Source organism: Perognathus longimembris, chromosome 1 (assembly GCF_023159225.1).
Source record: "Perognathus longimembris pacificus isolate PPM17 chromosome 1, ASM2315922v1, whole genome shotgun sequence".
In the NCBI taxonomy this organism is placed as follows: Eukaryota; Metazoa; Chordata; class Mammalia; order Rodentia; family Heteromyidae; genus Perognathus; species Perognathus longimembris.
Window position 1 is genome coordinate 670,387 of NC_063161.1, and position 22,258 is coordinate 692,644.

A 22,258-nucleotide genomic window follows, 5' to 3' on the forward strand; every position below is an offset into this window, starting at 1 on the left:
GGGAATTTTACGAGTGCTGTCTTTAACCTTCTAATAAGTAAAAAGTAGTAAGAGTATTAGAAACAGCACTCATACACCACTGAAAGTCGGACTGTATAGGTCCTGCCTTTGAGCATTTTTTGTTTCTTGGCTGTGATGACTTCTCTGGGGAAATAAGAGGTTCACCCTCAAGCTCCTATCTTCCCCCCAGAACAGGATCCATTCAGAGTCATGGAAGCACTTTTCCAGCAGGGCAAAGACATTATCACTGTCAAATGCAATTAAGCTACAGAAATGAGGGAGAAAATGAAAAAAGAAGCTACAGATACGAAGTCAGAGTGAGGTCTGCTCACCCAAATCAAGTGAGGAAAGGCAGACACTTCCTATCTTATTTCAGTCCAATCTCCCTTTTACAGTTTGAGCTGCATGTAGGGAGGGGAGATGACAGTCACCTCCTGTGTGAGCCCCTTTGGCTCAGCACCCTGACAGCACAGCTCTGAGTGGAGACACTGAAGTTACCCCAAAGCCCCCTGGCAACCCTGAAGACCACTGCTTCTCATCTCAGACATGAGCCATCTTCTCAAGTGACTGTGTAGAGGGTTATGCAAAGGCACACATGCAAGGATTATATGAAAAGCAGAAACACGTCATAAATGTTAGGCAAGCACAGAGTACTAACAGGTTAAAAAACGAGATACGGGGGACTGAGACAACCAGACATGCCTACTTGGCCTACTTGGCCTAAAAAGGCATGCTGGACTCAGCAAACATGACTGTTTACAGTGCAGAGTGGTGAGGACTCAGCAGAGAAAAGGCTGGTAAAAAAAAAGTCTGCCAGGTAAACAACACATTTCTACCCAAGAGGGGACCAAGACTAAGAATGGGAGCTGCTTGATGCCAGGGGTCCCAGCAGGACAGGCAGAGCCTTTGGTGCTGAGAGTGAGCACCTCTCCCCTCAGTTCTCTTGTTCCAGGCTCACTCCAATCAAGACCAGACACTCCAGGTTCTGACCCCTAGGAAACAAATGTCCTGTTCTATAGGCACTCTTATGCAGAGACTTGCTAATACTCCCTGGGAAACCAGTGACAGGATTAGAATATTTCTGGTTGGTGGTCTTCTAATATCACTTTTCTGTTGACACAGAACTGGGTAATGGCTACTATACAACTAGATGGGAACCAGAGGTTCTCAGAGGCTTCTGTAACTAACAGCCACCATACCTGGCACATATGTAAACATGGCAGACCCTTCTGGATGCCCTCCCTAGTGCATGCCCTGGAGGCGAGCAGCATACCATGTGTGCTCATTCACTGCTCTGTGCCAGGAAAGGGACTAACTTAGAAACATGTTCTACTCTATTTATCCCACAAACCACAAGATGGAACAACCGTTTACAAATGAGACAAGGAACAAAGAGGTCAAGAAATTAGTTTAAGGTCTCACACTTCTTGGGGGTAGTGCCATAATTCAAACAACAATCTATGCCAAAATTAAATAATCACATAATACTCTTCTCTAGTGCCTGCCATTATCTCTTATTTTAGACTGTTACTGGGGCAATGTGATCTGAAATCTAGCATTTTCTAGTATTAGAAAAGTAGTACATTTCACTATCATGGGTCTGGGCAGCACTTGAGTTCAAATCTTTAGTGGCAACAAATGACAAGTGTCCTCATTACATGAGACAAAGCCATCAAATACCTCACACATCTACAGAGCAGGTTCTTTTTGTTGTTGTTGCTGTTATTGTTTCTTGATACCAAACAAAAGAAAATTTTGTTTTTCCAAGTTTTTTTTATAACTGCAAAAGGAAATGCATTGCCTGAGACTACCCTACCCTCCACCCCATTACCCCCTATACCGCAGTTAAAATCCATGAGGCCTCAATACCCTCCAGATATCAGTCACTAATAGGTAACATGTTTTTCTTAATTTCCTTTTAAATGGGTACATACTTGCAAGCAGGCTTCAAGTAACGAAGCAATCTTGCTGTCTAATGCAAGCTACTCTGGGATGCTGATCTGATGCTGATTGTGTCTTTGAGTATGTGAGGGCACAGAACATCAGAGCTTATTTTGCCCTAGGAGAAAGGGGAGGATGACAAGAGCTGATGAAACCTATCCCTCTCAAAAGTGCCCTGAGACCTGTCAGGGAGGAGTGGGCCTGGAGGTGGGCAGGCACTTGCCCTCAATCCTCACACAACAGCATGGCAGACATGGAACATGACCTCCAAAGTTCTATGGAGGCTGGGCGACTGGGACTCATGCCCATAATCCTAGCTACTTGGGAAGCAGAGATCAGAGACCCCAAACTCGTGGCTTGGACAAAAGGTTCTTATGACCCTCAACCAATGAAAGCTGGACATAGTGGCACATGCCTGTCATCACAATTACAAAGGGGAAGTATAAATAGAAAGATCATGGTCTAGTTCGGGCTTGGCATAAATGCAAGATCCTATTCAAAAAATAACTAAATAGGGCTGGAATTGTGGATCAGCAACAAAGAATCTGCCTAGCAAGCACAAGACCCTGAGTTCAATCACAGTACAGACAAAAATAAAATAAAATTCAGGGCTGGGGATATAGCCTAGTGGCAAGAGTGCCTGCCTCGGATACACGAGGCCAGAAGTGGCGCTGTGGCTCAAGTGGCAGAGTGCTAGCCTTGAGCGGGAAGAAGCCAGGGACAGTGCTCAGGCCCTGAGTCCAAGGCCCAGGACTGGCCAAAAAAAAAAAAAAAATTCAAACCCTAACACCAAATACAAAAATTAAAAGAGGCACAAACACCAGCCTCACTTAAATCACTGAACCAGCCAGGCTAGTAACTGCTGTCTGTCAGGACACGTATCTTCTTTTCCAGAACATACAAAAGCTGTCAGATGGGTCTCTGACCAAACCTACACTTTTTTTTTCCTATTCTTGGATTTAAAAAAAATTTTATTGGGCTGGGAATATGGCCTAGTGGCAAGAGTGCTTGCCTCGTATACATGAAGCCCTGGGTTCGATTCCTCAGCACCACATATATAGAAAAACGGCCAGAAGTGGCGCTGTGGCTCAAGTGGCAGAGTGCTAGCCTTGAGCAAAAAGAAGCCAGGGACAGTGCTCAGGCCCTGAGTTCAAGGCCCAAGACTGGTCAAAAATTTTTTTAAATTTATTTATTGTCAAAGTGATGTACAAAAGGGTTACAGTTTCATACGAAGGCAATGAGTACACTTCTTATCCAGTGTCACCTCCTCCCTCATTTTTCTCCCACATTCCTCCCTCCCCAAATGTATACTCTTAACCTACATTGCCTTTTTTTGCCCCTCCGTCCTGGGGCTAGGCGTCAAGGCCTGGACACTGCCCCTTAAGCTTCTTTTGCTCAAGGTTAGCGCTCTACTTCTTGAACCACAGCGCCACTTCTGGCTTGTTATGCTTATGTGTTCCTGAGGAATCCAACCCAGGGCTTCATGCATGCTAGGCAAGCAGTCTACCACTAAGCCATGTTCTCAGCCCCTACCCCTACATTACACACACACACACACACACACACACACACACACACACACACACACACACACGGCTTCTATCAGTTATTTGAGGGGGACTTTGTAGTTAAATCTCCATACAATGCATTACCTTTTCTGGGTTGTCACAACAACTGTAGTTTTTGTAGATGGCAATGTTTGGGGAGCTTTAGGCTTTTTCCATGAAAATGGTTCACGCACAGCTATCAGTGCCTCCTCCCCACTCACAATGTTCACTTCAAGGTATCGCCCGATGAGAAAGTGAGAAAAACAAAGCAGAAGGAGCTCCCTGCATCGGCCAGGACTTCTTGAAAAAGCAACCGGAAATTTAGTTTTAGTTGTAAATCAGACATATTCAATGTGATTTCCTATAAGGGAATTATTATTACATCTCCTTACAGGAACATGACAGAGCTATCACACAATGGCCATACTTAGGTTTTCTTTTTCTGGCAGCACTGGGGTTTGAACTCAGAGTCATTTGCTTGCCTGGCAGGCACTCTACCACCACTTGAACTATATATCTCCATGATTCTTCTATCTGAGCTAAGATACAGGCACATGTTAGTGTGCTCAATTTTTTTGTGGAGATAGGAATTCTTGTTAACTTCCTGCCAATCTGGCCTTGAACTGCTATTTCCCCTATTTTGCTTTCCAAGTAGTTGCATTACAGGTGTGTGCCATACTGCCTGTCTTGTTTTTAAAAATTTATTTTCGGGGGCTGGGGATATAGCCTAGTGGCAAGAGTGCCTGCCTCGGATACACGAGGCCCTAGGTTCGATTCCCCAGCACCACATATACAGAAAATGGCCAGAAGCGGCGCTGTGGCTCAGGTGGCAGAGTGCTAGCCTTGAGCGGGAAGAAGCCAGGGACAGTGCTTGGGCCCTGAGTCCAAGGCCCAGGACTGGCCAAAAAAAAAAAAAAAAAAAAAATTATTTTCGGCCAGGTGCTGATGGCTCACATCTGTAATTCTAGCTACTCAGATGGCTGAGATCTGAGGATCTCAGTTCAAAGCCAGCTTGGGCAGGAAAGTCTATGGTACTCCCCAATTAACTGCCCAAAAAAGGCCAGGAGTGGAGCTGTGGATCAAGTGGTAGGGCACTAGCCTTAAATGAAAACACTCAGAGTTAGTGTCAAGGTCCTGAGTTCAAGCCTCAGCCTTGCACACATGGTCAGTCAAGGATTTGTGTGCCACAAAAGGCACACCAGTTAAGTTACAAAAAATAAAATTAGAAGCTCAGGGATAGCACCTAGGTCCTGTGTTCAAACTCTAGGACCGGCACAATAATGAAATATTTTCTCAAAATAGATCAAGCATCTAAAATAGACCTTTCAGTAATTCTCAAAGTTAATAGGAAAAATATTTTCAGTATTCTCAAGTTTAAACCAAAGTTATATTTCATGATTAAAAAATGGCACCACTTTCTTGCTTTCTGCCCTTTTCCAGCTATGGCTCTAGCTCTGCGTAGGTGTGCATACTACCTTTACTTATGTCTTCTTGCCCATCTGAGCTGGCCACATCTCACAGGGTTGACTGAAGTGTCATATGCCTAATGGTCACCTACAATTTGATCTTAATGGGCTTGAAGCAAAGTGGTGATTTAATCAAGTGTAAATCTCTAAAAAGATCTAGTATTAGAAAACTGGATGCCTTATGGGTGGTAAGGAGGTCCAGGAACCAAATGTCCAGGTGGGAGGTAACCAAGTGAACAGAAGCAGGAACACGGGGCGGGAGAGGATGATAGACTTGGGAACCAGCTGGCTGAGCCAATTAGGAAAAGACACGCTCAAGCCTGGCCTTTCAGCAGTTTCTTTAGGAAGGCAGCTCTATCCCTGTTCTTCCCTCCTCTAGCCTCAGGCCTCATCACACTGTTTTGGCCTATGAGAAACTAAGTGGTAGACTATCTGGAAAGCCCTGATTCGAGTCTCAATTAAAAAAAAAGTTACAACTTAGGTTCCTGGGGTAGAAAGAAGCGCAGATGGGCACACTACAGAGAAACCTGATATGGCTACCAATGTCAGGGCCCCAAAGCATGAATGGGTCATGAACACTATTAGGTCATTTTCTGAGGATGGAAGTCAAGACCCAGCATCCCTAGGTGGACATTTTCTGAACCAATGTTTTCCCTTATGATTTAGTTTCATCACAGTCATGGATGCTTTTATAACACAAGCTAAGAAGGACCACAGATAGCTGTAAAGGAAACTCTGCCCAAACTCCAGCTCATACTTGGCATCACATGTGATCATAATGGAGGTTTTCTCCCCTGGCAAGATAAGCCCTCCGGGCTGTGGCTTCTGCTTCTTTATCAAAGTGTTCTCTTTTTCTTCACTCTTTACTTCACAGGCACAGTCATCTAGTAAACACAATTTAAACCCAAAGTTAGACCAAAAGGTACCTCATTCCTAACAATGCCAGAAATGATTGCTCATATACACAGACAGATGCACACAAAGCCAACTCTAGGAGGCGGTTAACAAATCAGGGAAAGCAATGAGAAGGATGGGGTATAACTACCCCAGCAGTTTCCCTAATTCAAGGACTACCACCTCCAGCACACATTTGTATTTGTCAAACTATTTTTGTGTTTGTGTGTCCCTCTCCCTAATCCCAAACTTTAGGAGCAGAGAATCCAAACCTGAAGAGGTCAGGCACAAAGACTTGTCAGAGCATGCAGCACAGACCTTCTGGCTTAGAGCCACAAATGGCCTCAGCCCTGGCCCTTGTGTCTGACAGCTGAACTGTCTACCTGGAGAGACTGCTGAGTTCTTCACCCAATTGCTGTTCAGATGCTCCTCAGGCTTGGTTTTCCTACTGTTTTCTAATGAATTAACATTTTTGTCTGGAAAATGCTTCTCCTTCTCAAGAACTGAAGCAAAAGATGTTTCTGCACAGGCTTGACCTTTGTCCTGCGCCCGAAATCTGAATTGGTGAGCTCTATCCCAGCCAGCCAGTTTACAGCTGATAAGATCTTGAGAAACAGCTCCTTTATTCCTGGGAAAAGAAAGGGAGCCATGAACACATAGGGCTTCCAAGGCTGAGACAAGCAGTTACTGTAAAATACAGAAGATAATCTCATGAATACCTTTGTAAATTTCAGTTAGGATATTTTGGGGTGAAAGTTTTTTTGTTTTTTTAAGATATTTCAGAGGGGAAAAAACAGACAAATTATGATCAGCTTTACAGAAGTGTTTGGGGTTGTTGTTTTTTGCTAGTCCTGGGGCTTGAACTCAGGGTTTGTGTGCTGTCCCTGAACCTCTCTATGCTGAAGGCTAGTACTCTACCACTTGAGCCACGGCACCACCTCCAGATTTTTCTGTGTATGTGGTACTGAGGAATTTTTGGTGCTTCATGCTAGGCAAGCACTCTACAACTAAGACACATTCTCAGCCCTAGAAGTTCTTTTTTAAATTTTTGTATTGTTATTTTAAAGATGATGTACAAAGGGGTTACAGTTACATAAATCATGTCGAGTACATTTCTTTTTGAACAATGTTACCTCTTCCCTTGATGTCTTCCAGTTTTTCCTTCCTAGAAGTTACTGTGTGTGTATGTGTATGTTGCAAGCCTGGGGCCTGGGCACAGTCTCTGAGCTTTTGTGCTTAAGGTTAGTGGTCAACCACTTGAGTCACAGTTCCACTTCCAGCTCTTGGTAGTTAATTGGAAATAAGAGTCTCACGGACTTTCCTGCCTGGGCTGGCTTTGAACCACAATTCTCAAATCTCAACATACTGGGTAACTAGGATTACAGGCTTGAGCTACTGGCACCTGGCTGAAAGTAAAACTTTTAAGAAGTGACAGTGACCAAAAGGCCACAGGCACTATAAAAGCCACTAGTAGATGGACATGAGGTTTGAGTCTGTAATACTGGATACTTGGGAAGCAAAAATCTGGAGGATTTCAGTTCAAGGCCACCTGTGGCAAAAACTTTGAGAGATTACATCTAAACCAAGAGTTGGGCCCGATGGCACATATCTGTCATCCAGCTTCATGGGAAGCACAAAAAGTAGGATCACAGTCCAGAATGGCCCAGGCATAAAATGAGACCCTATCTCAAAAACAACCAGTGCAAAAAAAAAGGCTGATAGAGTGACTCAAGTGGTAGTGCCTGCTACCAAGCATGAGGTGCTGAGTTCAAACCCCAGTACCTCACACACACACACACACACACGTGTGCGTACACACACACACATACAGAGCCACTGGTGCCACTTTTTCTAAAACTTCAAAAGCATACTTACTCTATCCAGATCACTATAGTTTTACTTCTTCCTTCCTTCAGTGTTCCAAAATTTGTCATCCTTGTCACTTCAATATCACCTTTGTTTTTGAGTAAGAGAGCTCCGTAGGCCTCCTCAGGGACCTCGTCTACCGTGTTGGGGTCTCTAAAGGAAGTACCAAAGAAAGGTGTTGGACCATTATGCCTTGCTGCTGCACTGCAGCCCCCTTCCTCAGCTGTCTCCTGCCTCACTGAAGGACAGACTACTGGACAGCCCATGGACACAGCACCTAATCAGAGGCAGGAATTGTTCCTGTACAGTCATGCCACAAATCCCTCAGTCTAGAAAATGGGGGTGGGGGGTACCCTCTGACCTAGCCTCTGAGCCTTACTCTCCTTTCTATCACCTCCCAGGCAATGGGGGGGGGCGGGGGGGGCAGAGGGGTGTGTGAAGCACTGGACCTTGCATATCAGGGTCCACTAAACTTGCATTTCGAAACTTTTTGCTTTGAAGTATAGTCAAAAGCTGCATAACAACAGTGCTTTCACAATGGACTGCATATACAAGCAATCCTGTAAGGTTAAAATGGAAAAAACTACTGGCTAGTATCTTTATGTCTGTATCTGTTAAGATATGCAAATACCCCTCTGCATAGCTCAGGCCACAGGCCTAAGGCTGGGCGTGGCAGGATGGGGAATGCAGGACTGGGGAAGGCACCCTAGAATGTCTGCAGTGATAAAGCCACCAGGTTGAGGACACATTTCTCAGATCATATACTCGTCATTATAATACCTGACTATGTACAAAACAACAATTAAATGGGAAGTTTTGCCCTTTAGGAAATGAGGTGGGTCTACTTTCTCTGAAAATAGTTTCTGCTTCTCTTTGATCACGTGCTCCTTGTAGCAGATCACTGGCCTTATACATCTCTCTGGCCTGCAACTCCACTAAGAAAACAGGGCTCTCCTGGTTTGGGTTACATAGTGAAAAAGCCCACAACAAACAAGTAACAGGAAGGAAGGCAAGGAGGCAGGAAAAAAGGGAAAAGAAAATAAGGAGGGGAAGGAAAGAAGTTGGGCATAGCACCACTTTCAGCCCAGCAACAGTAAGTACTCAACCTTCCTGTACCTCTTTTCTGCATGGGCACACATCTGCCCATAAAGTTTCATAGGGCTGACCTGCCACGTCTAGACAAGAAGCCAGGTACCAGATATGGGGCAGGAAAACAGGCAAATGATTTCCCACATTCTCCTGAGGAGACTGTACAGTGAGTAAAATAATAAATCACTGAGGTTGGGGATACAGCTTAGTGGTGGGAGCACTTGTTTAGAATGCACACATAATAATGAGGGGAGGAACGGAGGAAAGAAAGGAGGGAGGGAGGCGGGGGGGGGGGGGGGAAGAGGAAAGGAAGGAGGGAGGTAAGGAGGCTTTCCCAGGCTTGTTCAACCTGCACCACCAGCTACAGTCCCTGACTTTAAGCCATGGTAATGGGCCAAAATAAACCTTGGTTTTACAACACATCCAGTCTGTGCTACTGTGTTATTAGCAACAGAAAAGGTAATAAGACAATCGCTACTGTAAGAATAAGGGTTAGACTGGGCACTGGTGGCTCAAGCCTGTAAACCTAGCTACTCAGGAAGCTGAGATCTGAGGATCACAGTTCAAAGCCAGCCTGGGCAGGAAAGTCCATGAGACTCTTTATCTCCAATTAATCACAGAAAAAGCCAGCAGTGGTTCTATAGCTCAAGAGGAAGAGTGCTAGCCTTGAGTAAAGGGAGATTAGGGACAGTCCCCAGGCCCAGTGTTCAAAGTCCAGAACAGGCAAAAGAAAAAAAAAAGAATAAGGGTTAAGTGTAAGGGAAAGGCACAGAAATGGAGGGGCAGGGGGTGAGCAAATGCAGCAGTGGTACTCAGTAGACACTACACTGAAAGTGAACTGGACAACGTGTATGTGGAGATGGGAGGGAACAACTGGGAGAGCAAGGAAAAGGGTGCATTGTTCAAAAAGAAATGTACTATTTACCTGACTTAGGTAACTGTAACCCCTCTGTATATTACCTTTATAATAAAGATTAAAACAATATATTTTTTTTTACAAAGAATAAGGATTGACCTCACTTAACTATGAAGACATCCTCTAGAGGACATGTTCTTCATGAGTCAACACAGGACTTGACATGTCTACTGTACTGGCTTATTAAAATAGTCTTGGCTGGGTGCCAGTGGCTCATGCCTGTAATCTTAGCTACCAAGGAAGATGAGATCTATGGATCAAGGTTCAAAACCAGCACAGGCAGAAAAGTCTGTGTGAGTCTTATCTCCAATTAACAAGCAAAAAGCCAGAAATAGTGCTGTGGCTCAAGTGGCAGAATGACAGCCTTTGGCTACAAAAAGAAAAAGAAAAAAGGTCCAAGGAACAATGTGTAGGCCCTGAGTTCAAGCCTAGGACCAGCACACATGTGTACACACACAGTCACATATACTAACGTCAGAGAAATGTCCTGAGAAATGTGTCCTTAAATGATTCTGTCCTGCATGAACACCACAGTGCACTTACACAGACTGAGAAGGCTGCAATGTTACTAGATGATATGCTCTTATGGATCAGCGTTTGCAGCCTGTGAATGGAAACGTTGTGCAGCACTTGACCCCAACTCTTCAAAGTGCTCTTAAGGGCTGGGAATGTGGCTTATGGTAGAGTGCTTGCCTAGCATTCATGAAGCCCTGGGTTTGATTCCTCAGTGTCACATAAATAGAAAAAGCCAGAGGTGGTGGTGTGGCTCAAGTGGTAGAGTGCTAGCCTTGAGCAAAAGCAGCTCAGAGAAAATGCCCAGGCTGTGAGTTCAAGCCCCAGGACTGGCAAAAAAAAAAGAGAAAGTGGGGGCTGGGGATATGGCCTAGTGGCAAGAGTGCCTGCCTCATATACATGAGGCCCTGGGTTCGATTCCCCAGCACCACATATACAGAAAATGGCCAGAAGTGGCGCTGTAGCTCAAGTGGCAGAGTGCTAGCCTTGAGCAAAAAGAAGCCAGGGACAGTGCTCAGGCCCTGAGTCCAAGCCCCAGGACTGACCAAAAAAAAAAAAAAAAAAAAAAAGAGAAAGTGCTCTTAAATCAGACCTTGTTTTGGAGCTGCACAGTACTAGGACTTCATGCTTGCCAGGCAGCCACTTGGCCACTTGAGGTCTACCTGTCCAGTTTTACCTCCCAAAGCAACATTTTCTGATTACCGCCTTTTCACGGGAGTCATGCAAAGTGCTCTCCAGACATAGCAGGATTGGCTGCTTTCCACCACTACAGCGCTGACAATGTCCTGTCTCCGTGGCGTGTACCCCTCAGGCAGTTTCAGGGAGTCCAAGCTGAAGAAGATGCTGTCCTCTATCACGCCGTTCCTCCCACACAGGCTGGAGATGCAGACCTGCAAGTGTGGTTGGTGCTGAGCGTTGTTGAAAGGATGCAGAAAAAGGTGCTCTTCTCAACACTTGCCTCCTGAGTCTGCCCAGCCAGGCTGGCCTGGCAGAGCCATGAAGGCCGAGTATAACGACCATGCCTGGAAGCGTAGGCTAAGTGAAGGGTCTGTGTTCGTGCCAGTGTCTCTCCCTCTATTCTGTCATGGCCCAGCTCATGCCTCCTCCTCACCCTGGTACAAACTCAATACTTCCTCATTCCCATCTCACTCCCCAAGTCACAGTAGCTTACAAGGAAGCCCAGTCCCAGGCCCCTCTCACCTCATCACCTCAAATCCTAGTCTATGCATTTTGTCCTTAGACTACCTTATCACACCCACTGTAACTTAGACCTTACTTAGGTGAACATAGTGAGTTGCCTCTACTTCCTTAGAGATACAGGCCCAAACTGAGCTTTATCCTATGTACAGTTCTTAGCACATCCAAGATTTTGGGCTATGAAAGCAGCCTCTTGCAGCAAGTGTGGCAGAAACATGTGAGGAGCCGTTCACCAGCATGTACCTTGTCCACGCGCTTGTACCTCAGTGGCTTCACTGAGACAGCCTCGCTGCTCCATGTGCCTGGACGGATCCAGTACTGAGCCTCCACCCAGTCTCCTTTGCATGGCTGAAAACCTGAAATAGCCAAGGAAAAGGTTTTAGTGGTATTGGGTGTACAGTACACGCTGAGGTGGCAATGAACAGAGCATTTGTAATCCACTGGAGCATTTTAATAATATGCTTTACTTCTGTCAGAAATAAGTTTGTCATCCTCAATTCTCTTCTAGATGGACCCTGGTGTAAAAAGCAGAGTGTTAAAGACCAAGAATCTGCAGCATACAGGATAATCCCACACCAATCACCTATTCAGCATATTATCTATAGCTCTCCATTAACATCCCCCCACCCTTGAGAAAATCAAGCCATCCAAACAAAAAACTCCCCAAGAACCAACAGCTGTGATAAAGTGAGTGGAATCAGGCAGAGCCCTCTGGAACTTACAAGTTCCAGCAGGTGCAGGCACATGTAGAGTTGTTAGCTCAACCAATGGAGGCATGCCAGAGAAATGAATGGCAGATGGCCACCTCCTCCTCCTGATTCCACTGCAAACTGAACCTCAAAACTTCCATGACAAAACTAATAAGCTAACAGTAACAGGACAACCTACTGTCTTTGGGCCCTTACCATCTCAACTTTCCAAATGCTCATACCTTTAAGAGCTGTCTGTAAAGCAGCACTGGGATCCTGAAATGGTTTCTTTTCTTTTCTGGCAGTATTGGAGTTTGAACTCTGGGCTTTGAGCTTGCTGGGCAATCCAGCCATTTTTTTTAAGTGAGCCCTTTATATTTTGGTTCTGTTTTAATTGGAAATGTTTGACTGAAGTATTTAATAAAAATTGAACCAAAACTTTTAGCTTTTGACACATTTTGCACACTGCAGTCATAGAAAACAGATATGGTTTTTGCCAGTCTTGGGCCTTGAACTCAGGCCCAAGCACTGTCCCTGGTTTCTTTTTGCTCAAGGCTAGCACTCTACCACTTGAGCCACAGCACCACTTCTGGCCGTTTTCTGTATATGTGCTGCTGAGGAATCGAACCCTGGGCCTCACGTATGGAGGCAAAGACTTTACCACTAGGCCACATTCCCAGCCCAAGAATAGAGACTGTAAATAGACATAAAAGCAATGGTGGAATGAAAAAAAATTGTATGCCAGGATCTTGCATAGTGCACAGTTTATGTGACATTCTATGACTGGACCTGAGAATATCCCAACTTGTGTGACATCTTCCAGTGAAGCCCACTACTTTTTATTCTGGCAATATTAAATTCTGAGCCTCATGCTCAATTGGCTTACTTGCTTAGCTGGTGCTCTGCCACATGAATCATGCTTTCCAGACCCGCTTTTTCTCGTTATTTTGGAGATGAAGTTGCACAGACTATTCTTTCCAAGCTGACTTTGAGCCACAATCCTCAGGGTCTCAGCCTTCTGAGCAGCTGAGGTTTTAAGTATGAATTACCAACACCTGACTTTACAGAAAAACTTTCTTTTTGCCTTTTTCAGTTATATAGAAAGGATTTCATTATTAATTTCTGAACGTGCTAATACTATATTCCACTCAATTCCCCCATCACACTTCCTGCACCCTTCCTTGTAACCCAACAGATTTCCTTATTTCATTTTAAGTAGATATTTATTTAATTTTGCACTACTGGCGTAAACTTGGGGCCTCAAGCTTGCTAAATAAACCATTACTTTTAATTTAGTTGATGTGTGTGTGTGTGTGTGTGTGTGTGTGTGTGTGTGCACACCAATCCTGTGGCTTGAACTCAAAACCTGGGCACTGTCCCTGAGCTTTTGTGCTCGAAGCTAGTGTTCTACCACTTGAGCCACAGCTCCACTTTTGGCTCCTTGGCAGTGAATTGGAAATAAGTATCTCAAGGACTTTCCTGCTCAAGCTGGCTTCCAACCTTGATCCTCAGATCCCAGCTTTCTGAGTAGCTAAGATTACAGACATGAGCCTGTCTGATATTTAATAGGATCAATGAAACTGGGTAGGCCTACCAGTTCAAAAGAATCAGAGACAAGGGAGGAGGGGGAGAGGTTGAGTGAGGGAGGAGGTAACAAGTTGAACAAGAAATGTACTCACTGCCTTACTATGAATCTGTAACCCCTCTGTACCACACTTTGACAATAAAGAAAAAAGTTTAATTAAAAAAAAAAAAGAATCAGAGACAGTCTAGCTGGGAGCCAGATTGTGGATTATGGGCTCTTGTCCATAATCCTAGCTACTGAGGAGGCTGAGCTGAGGATCATAGTTTGAAGTTAGCCCTTGCAGGAAAGCCCATAAGACTTTTTTTGGGGGGGTGGGGTGGGGAGGGTATGGAGGATTGACCTCAGGGCCTGGAGCTGTCCCTGAGCTTTTATGCTCAAGGCTAGCACTCTATCACTTTGAGCCAGAGCTCCACTTCCTGTTTTCTGGAGGTTAATTGCAGATAAGAACCTCATAGACTTTCCTGTCCTGGCTTTGAACCACGATCCTCAGATCTCAGCCTCCTCAGTAGCTAAGATTACCAGCATGAGTCACTGTACCGAACTTCTCTTTCAGACTTTTCTCTCCATTTAATTACCAAGAAAGCCAGAAGTGGAACGGTGGCTCAAGTGTTAAGAGTGCTAGCGCCTTAAGCACAAAAGCCTAGGCTTTGAACTGCTATCCTTAGATCTCAGCCTCCTGAGTAGCTAGCATTACAGGTGTGAGCCACTGATGCCTAGGTAGAAATACTTTGAGTAATATCTTTTTAAATGTCTACTAACATAATAAATTTGTGGGGCTGGGAATGTGGTTTAGCAGTAGTGCTTGCTTAGCATGCATGAAGCCGTGGGTTCGATTCCTTAGCATCACATAAACAGAAACAGAAACAGAAGTGGTGCTGTGGCTCAAGTGGTAGAGTACTAGCCTTGAGCAAAAAGAAGCCAGGGACAGTGCTCAGGCCCTGAGTTCCAGGCCCCAGGACTGGAAAATGTAAATTATATATATGCAAATTTTATAAAGTTTGCCTAAGGACAAAACACATAGACACTAGGATTTGAGGTGATGAGGTGAGAGGGGCCTGGGACTGGGCTTCCTTGTAAGCTACTGTGACTTGGGGAGTGAGATGGGAATGAGGAAGTATTGAGTTTGTACCAGGGTGAGGAGGAGGCATGAGCTGGGCCATGACAGAATAGAGGGAGAGACACTGGCACGAACACAGACCCTTCACTTAGCCTACGCTTCCAGGCATGGTCGTTATACTCGGCCTTCATGGCTCTGCCAGGCCAGCCTGGCTGGGCAGACTCAGGAGGCAAGTGTTGAGAAGAGCACCTTTTTCTGCATCCTTTCAACAACGCTCAGCACCAACCACACTTGCAGGTCTGCATCTCCAGCCTGTGTGGGAGGAACGGCGTGATAGAGGACAGCATCTTCTTCAGCCTGCATTTTCTCTACCACCATAAGGACAGAGGTAAGACATCAACCTGTGAATCCTGTGAAGCAGTGCCTGTCAGAGTAAGGCACTGGTATTTGGTGAGTTAATGTTAGGAGGAAGTCAGTATCTTCTAACTCTTCAGGAAGGTAAATTGAAAAACACAGCCCAATTCTTCCCTGTTTCATCTTTAGGCCAAGGCTATGAACAAAGTTTTATGAGTACAGCCATGGTCTCTCTGGCCTATGTGTGGCGACTCTCAGCCGCAAGCGCTACTCATCTACAAAGGAGGAGCTTCCAACGAAGCCTCATGGGGCCAAATACAGATCCCCCAGCTCTTTGCAGAAATGTTCTGACATCTGTTTTAGATTCTTGTTTTCATGTATTTTCCACATAGCATTTTCTCTCATGAATGTTCTTTGACTATGGTCATTACTTAATTTTAACAGCAATTTTCACATCTCTGAGCGTGTCATAGCCTTGAAAGGCTATGCCTCTCTGCCTAAATTGAGTTTTTCAATAAGAGGAAATCCCTCAGCCTGAGCTTGTCTTTATTCCTCCAGTAAACCTTCTTGTCTACACCTCCTGTCAATATCTTCAGAAACATTCCCCATCTTCTCCATCTCAGAACAACTCCCATCTGTCCTGAGAATGGCTTTCTGTTGGTGTGATTGAGGGGCCCACATAAGTTCATGTAACTTTCTCCAGAATGAAGTATTCCTCTAATTGGACAGATTTCAAAACCTTTTGATTTGAGGGATCCGAGTCAAGAGTCAAACAAGTTTCTTGCTAGGCCAAGCCAACTATCCCTGTTACCCAGGTGACATAGCAGCTGACTATGCTTAAGGCAACAGGAAACCCTGTTCCTATTTGTCTTTTAACATGTAGCACAAGGTTGTACAGATCAGAAAGCCCCTCCCCAAGCAGCGCTTCCCATTCCCTCCCTGTCTGCACCACACATAGTTTTTTCCATGGATGAAGCATTGGTTCTCTCTGATCTTGGTCTCCAGTGTTCTAGTCTATATAGTCTAATCTATATAGTCCAGTTCTATACTCACCACCAAAGGAAGCAAAAACACAGCAAATAGCTGTTGAATTAAACTTAATGATATCAACAAAGTATTTCTTTATTCATAAAAATAAAACTTTATATTTGAAGTTCTAGGTGAATTTCCTTCGGCGTATGCCACATGACTACTATATATGTTTTTGGTACACTGGGTATTATATATAAAAAAATAAAATAAAACTTTAAGCTGGCTATTGGTGGCTCACCTCTGTAATCCTAGCTACACAGAAAGCTGAGATCTTAGGATCATGATTCAAAGCCAGCCCAAGAAGGAAAGTCCATGAGACTCTTATCTCCAATTAACCATCAGAAATCTGGAAGAGGCACTGTGGCTCAAAGTGTTAGGGTTCTAACCTTGAACAAATGAGCCCAAGAGCCCAGGGACAGCACCCAGGCCCCAAGTTCAAGCCCAACAACAACAACAAAAAAGTACTCTTGACTTGATTTATCTAACTGTAGTGCCTCTGTATATCACCTTAAAAAAAAAACCAAAACCTTTTAGTCAGCTGAAAAATGTAATTAAAAGGTAGAAGGGTACAAGGCAATCCCAAAGCCCTATTTTAAAATGTGTTAACTTAGAAAGAAGTGTTCTTAGACTAAGGTACTACTTTAAGATTTTCAGCAACTCAGCAATCTTATGGAAAGGACAACTACTCAGATATTAGTGACTATTCACAAATGAAAGCATAAATTTAAACAGTGAACTTCTACCTTACCCCAAATCTACTAACATTCAAGAGCCACTTGCAAGGGAACAACTAGAGAGGCGTGCATCAACCCGATTCTTTCAGTCACATAGGAAGCTGTCTTAAACCTAATCCATTAAGAAGTCCTTTACAAAACATAAAATCTAATTTTAAATGTAAAAAAGAAACGTATCTGGCTACCTTCACACACACTCTCCAGAGAGAAGTATGTGGTCTGATTGATGTAGCCAGCGCCTTCCATCAAGGAAGTCACACAGCCAATTAGCGCACGGGGGCTGGAGTCTGTCAGCCCTCGATCCTGGTTTTTGCTGTCATCTTCCCATTTATCAGACACAGCTTCCACCTGCAACACAAACAAATCACTCTTTAACCCACTATATAAGAAGACTAGAAAATGAAACTACAGGCCAATAGCCTTAGTCATTTGGGTGGGAAGTCCAAGATTAAAGGGTCCCAGATTTTGTGTCTGGGTTGGAACTACTTTGATTCACAGTAGGCCCCTTCGGAAGGATGAGGGACCTTTCTGGGGGTCTCTTTTATAAGGGCATGTCCTATTCATCAGAGCTCTGCCTTCATGACCCAATAAACCCAGAGAGACCTCACATACCAATATTATCATCTTGGGGAATTGATTTTAACTCATATATTTTGGGGGACACAAGCCCTATAACAATCTTTTATGAACACAGATGCGAAAGTCAACAAAGTATTAGCAAACTAAATGAGGTAATATGTGAAGATGTACTAGACAGGGTGATTAGGTGGGATTTATCCCAGAATTTCAAAACATAGCAAACTCACAGGGCTAGGAATGTGGCTTAGCGCTACAGTGCTTGCCTAGCACGCATGAAGCCCTGAGTTTGATTCCTTAATACCACATAAACAGAAAAAGCCAGAAGTTGTGCTGTGGCTCAAATGGTAGAGCGCTAGCCTTGAACGCAGAGAGGCTCAGGGACAGAGCCCAGGCCCTGAGTTCAAGCCCCAGGACCCCCGAAAACAAACAAACCCATATGAAACTCAGTTTAATGTATTATGTTGGTAAGATGAAAAAAAAGATCATTGATCATCTCAAGTAATGCAGGAAAAGCATTTGACAAGACTCAACATCGCTTCACAATTCCAATACTCAATAAATTAGGAAGAAAGTAAAACTTCATCAACCCGGAAAAGACCAAAAATGCACATCAACCCAGTGCTGATAAAAATCTTTTCCCTTAAGGTGAGGAACAAAGCAAGGATGCCTACTCCATACTGTACTAAAAGTCTGAACCAAAGCAATTAGGAAAAATTAAGAAAAGAGATGCCTAAATTAGAAAAGAAGTAAAATGAATTTCTCTTCACAGATGGCTTGGGGCTCAGGCTGGGCCTTAAACTCATGTTGTCTTTATACTCTGCCTCAAGTGCTGGGATTATAGACATCTGTCACTATACCAAGCCTAAGTATTGTGCCTCATGTGTCCATGTGTATGTGTGTCCATATGTGTATGTGTATGCTAATACTATAGCTTGAACCCAGGGCTTCATGGCTCTCACCTGACTTTCTTTCATGACTGGTGGGCACTCTACCACTTGAATCATGCTTTCAATCCACATATTTTCCTGTTTAATTGGAGATAAAGGTCTCATAGACTTTGTGCTGGTACTGGGGCTTGAACTCAGGGCCTACGTAATGTCCCTAAGCATTTGTGCTCAAGGATAATGCTCTACCATCTGAGCCACAGACCCACTATACAGCTTTTTGGTGGTTAAGTGGAGATAAGGGTCTCAAAAACTTTCCTGCTCGGGCTGGCTCTGAACTGTGATCCTCTGATCTCAGCCTCCTGAGTAGCTAGGATTACAGGCGTAAATCACTGGCATCTGGATTAGTCTGTTCTTTTTGAGGCTCAATATCCTTTTCAGATTCTTTCCTGGAAGCACACAGAAATAGTTCTTGTATATTGACTTTGTGTCTTGCTATTCAAGCAAACGCATTTATTAGTTCTGATTTGAGGGCTTTGGCATATGGAATCTTTAGCATGCATCTTCATGTAAAAGCTGGTGTCTCAAAAAAAAAAATAGAATACTTAGGAATGAATTTAACCAGAGATATAAGATTTATACATTAAAAACTCTAAACTACTGATGAATGAAATAAGAGACCCAAACAAATGGAAAGCTATTTGTCAATAAGTTAGAGTACCTAAACTGAAAGCACAGTGAAATACAGGTGGGTAGTACAGAGCGATGTACTGCTTTTCACAGCACAGCAATCGCGCCAGGGCGGCCTAAAGGACTCTGTGAGACACAGGAGGGCCCTGTGACACAGGAGGGCTCTGTGTCTTCCCTATTTGGCAGTTACTAGCTACATTTAGCACACACAATATTAGCAACTGATAATCTGGGGAACTAATTTTAAAGTTTAGGGGTTTTCTTTTGGTATTTTTAGTTGTTTTTTTTTTTTTTGCCAGTCCTGGGGCTTGGACTCAGGGACTGAGCACTGTCCCTGGTTTCTTTTTGCTCAAGGCTAGCACTCTGCCACTTGAGCCACAGCGCCACTTCTGGCCATTTTCTGTATATGTGGTGCTGGGGAATTGAACCCAGGGCCTCATGTAAAGGAGGCAAGCCACTAGGCCATATCCCCAGCCCGTATTTTTAGTTTTAATTACTGAAATATAGTTTTAATAAACTTAAACAGCCACACCTTCACACCTTGCTGGTAGTTAACACGTTTAATGTAATTTCAGAATCTGAATTATTTTTACATATATTATCTTTTTGGCAGTACTGGGGTTTGACCTCAATGTCTCACACTTGCTAGGAAGACGCTCTACTACTTGAGCCGTAACCTGGCCCTTATTATTAGTATTATTTTGACATAGGGTTTCACTATGTAGTGCAGGCTGGTCTTGCACTCATGACATAGCCTCACAAGTGCTGAAATCACAGGTGGAATACCCACATGTAATCCTAACACATGGAAAACTGAGGCAGGAAGATGTTGAGCTAACAGCTACTCAGTGAGAGCCTGTATAAAAACAAAACAAAACATAGCACTGGGGCATCATTCAAGTGGTAGAGCACCTGCATAGCAAGGTTTTAGACCCTGAATTTAAACTCTAATATTGCTAAAAACAAACAACAAAAAACACTCTTAAAGAAGCCTTCAGATGGCACCTACTAACTACCAATAAAGTGTTATTTTTTAGAACAAATTAATGTTCTTTTTTAAATTTATTATTATTATTATTGTGATGGACGGGGGTTACAGTTACATAAATCTGGTAACAGGTACATTTCTTTTTGGACAATGTCACCCCTTTCCTCACTTTCTCCATTTTCCCCTCCCATTTCCACCCTCAAGTTGTATAGTTCATTTTCAACATAGTGTCTAGTGAGTATCACTGCTGCATTTGTTCACGCTTTGTCCCTCCATTTCTGTGCTTTCTCTTAACCTCTCAAAGACAGACTAATGAACAAACAAAAAAGAAAAAAGAAAAACAACAAAGAAAAAACCCTCATTTCCATTTCCTAGAGTTCATTTCAATGAGTATTATTTTATATGACCAGAGGCACATAGAGCTCAAGCCTTTAAAAAAACAACAACAACAACAGATAAAACTGAGGTCTTTCCTGTAGTCCTAGGCTACTTGGGAGGTCGAGAACTGGAGACTCAGTTCAAGGCTAGTCTGAGGACATCCCGGGCAGAAAAGTTTACAAGACTCTCTCAACCCATAGTGGGGTACAATGGCACACCAGTCATACTAGCTCTGTGGGGGGCTGAAATCAAGAGGATCATGGTTCCGGGCCAGCTCAGACAGAGAAGTTCCTGAGAGTCTAAGCCTCAACAGAAAGAGCTGGACATGGTAGAATGCATCTGTTACCCCAGCTAAGTCTAAAAGAGGTGAACCAAAGTCTAGGTGCATGCCTGGACAGGAAATGAGACCCTATCTCAAAAATAACCAGGACAATAAAGGGCCAGGAATGTAGTTCAGTGGCAGAGCACCTGCCTAGCAAGAACAAGGCCTTGAGTTCAAACCCAAGTATTAAAAATGTAGTTACAAGCCCAATAACTTCCAGTTTCCAAATTACATTAGAAATCACTAACTTTTCTTAGTAGTAACCTCCAATTAACCACTAGAAAGCCAGAAGTGGAGCTGTGGCTGCATTAGCCTTGAACAAAAAAAGCTCAGAGACAGCATCCAGGCCCTGAGTTCAAGCCTCGGGACACACACCCACACAGATACATGCACATGTGCACATACACACACGCATACACAAAATATCTAGCTCCTCTTGGTCTATGTACCACAATAAATGCCAGACAGATTAAATACTTAGATGTCAACAAAAAATAACTTTCAGAGGAAAACAAGCATTTGTAATAAGAAGTAGAACAAGTTCCTCTAAGGATTCAAAATACATATAGAAAAGAAAATACAAATCAAAACAACTCTGAGATTCCATTACACCTAGATTGGCCAACATTGTGAATTCAAACAACAAATGCTGGTGGGGATGTAGGGGAAAAGAACCCTATTGCACTGCTGATGGGAATGTAAACTAGTACAACCACTCTGGACAGCAGTCTGGAGGTTCCTCAAAAAACAAAACATAGACATACCCTATGACGCAGCCATACCACTCCCGGGCATCTAGCCTGAACATCATGAGGCAGGATATGATAAAGATACCTGCACATCCATGTTCACTGCTGCACTACTCACAACAGCCAAGATATGCAAACAGCCTAGATACCCCAATGAGTAGACCCAAAAATATGGTACCTATACACAATGGAATTTTACATAGCCTTTAGAAAGAATAAAATTACGTCATTTGCAGGGAAATCGATGGAACTAGAACAAATCATGTTAAGTGAGGTAAGCCAAGCTTACAGAGTCAAACGGTGCATGTTTTCTTTGATATGTGGAAATTAGATCTGAAATATACCAGGATTTGATAAATTATAGATACTCATACACAGTGAAGCCAATAGAGGATACTTCCAGGAGAGAAAAACACAAAGAAGCAATGCCTATGTGCATCTTGACATTTATATGCAATACTATATATGGAAATGAACTCTAAGACATGGAAACAAGAGATCTTTTTATAATTTTTAAAATTTTGTTGGTGATTCTGTCTTTTCTTTATGTCTGGTATATTTGCCTGTATATCTTCAGGACAGTGGGGAGGAGGGTACACAACTAGAGGGAAAAAGGGTGAAAAGGTGTAGCAATGGAACTTACTGGACACTGATGAAAGTGAACTATACAACTTACAGGTAGACATAGGAGGGAAGGACTGGGAGAGAGGGAGGGAATGGAAGACACTGTACAAAAGGAAATGTACTCGTTATCTGACTCTTGTAATTGCAATCCCTCTGTGCATCAC

At 43.6% G+C, this 22,258-nt stretch overlaps 1 protein-coding gene across 2 annotated transcripts in view; it reads right to left on the reverse strand.

Moving 5' to 3' along the window:
- Nucleotides 1-22,258, reverse strand: part of Mov10l1 (Mov10 like RISC complex RNA helicase 1) — a 62,388-nt gene that overhangs the window by 34,130 nt on the left and 6,000 nt on the right. For both annotated transcript variants that reach the window (XM_048353742.1, XM_048353733.1), the window contains exons 3-9: nucleotides 17,066-17,228; nucleotides 11,673-11,785; nucleotides 10,935-11,122; nucleotides 7,724-7,867; nucleotides 6,232-6,476; nucleotides 5,712-5,838; nucleotides 3,594-3,788 (exon numbers count right to left, since the gene is read on the reverse strand). In XM_048353742.1, coding sequence (XP_048209699.1) covers nucleotides 3,594-3,788; nucleotides 5,712-5,838; nucleotides 6,232-6,476; nucleotides 7,724-7,867; nucleotides 10,935-11,122; nucleotides 11,673-11,785; nucleotides 17,066-17,228 — 1,175 coding nt within the window. The remainder of the gene's footprint in view (nucleotides 1-3,593; nucleotides 3,789-5,711; nucleotides 5,839-6,231; nucleotides 6,477-7,723; nucleotides 7,868-10,934; nucleotides 11,123-11,672; nucleotides 11,786-17,065; nucleotides 17,229-22,258) is intronic.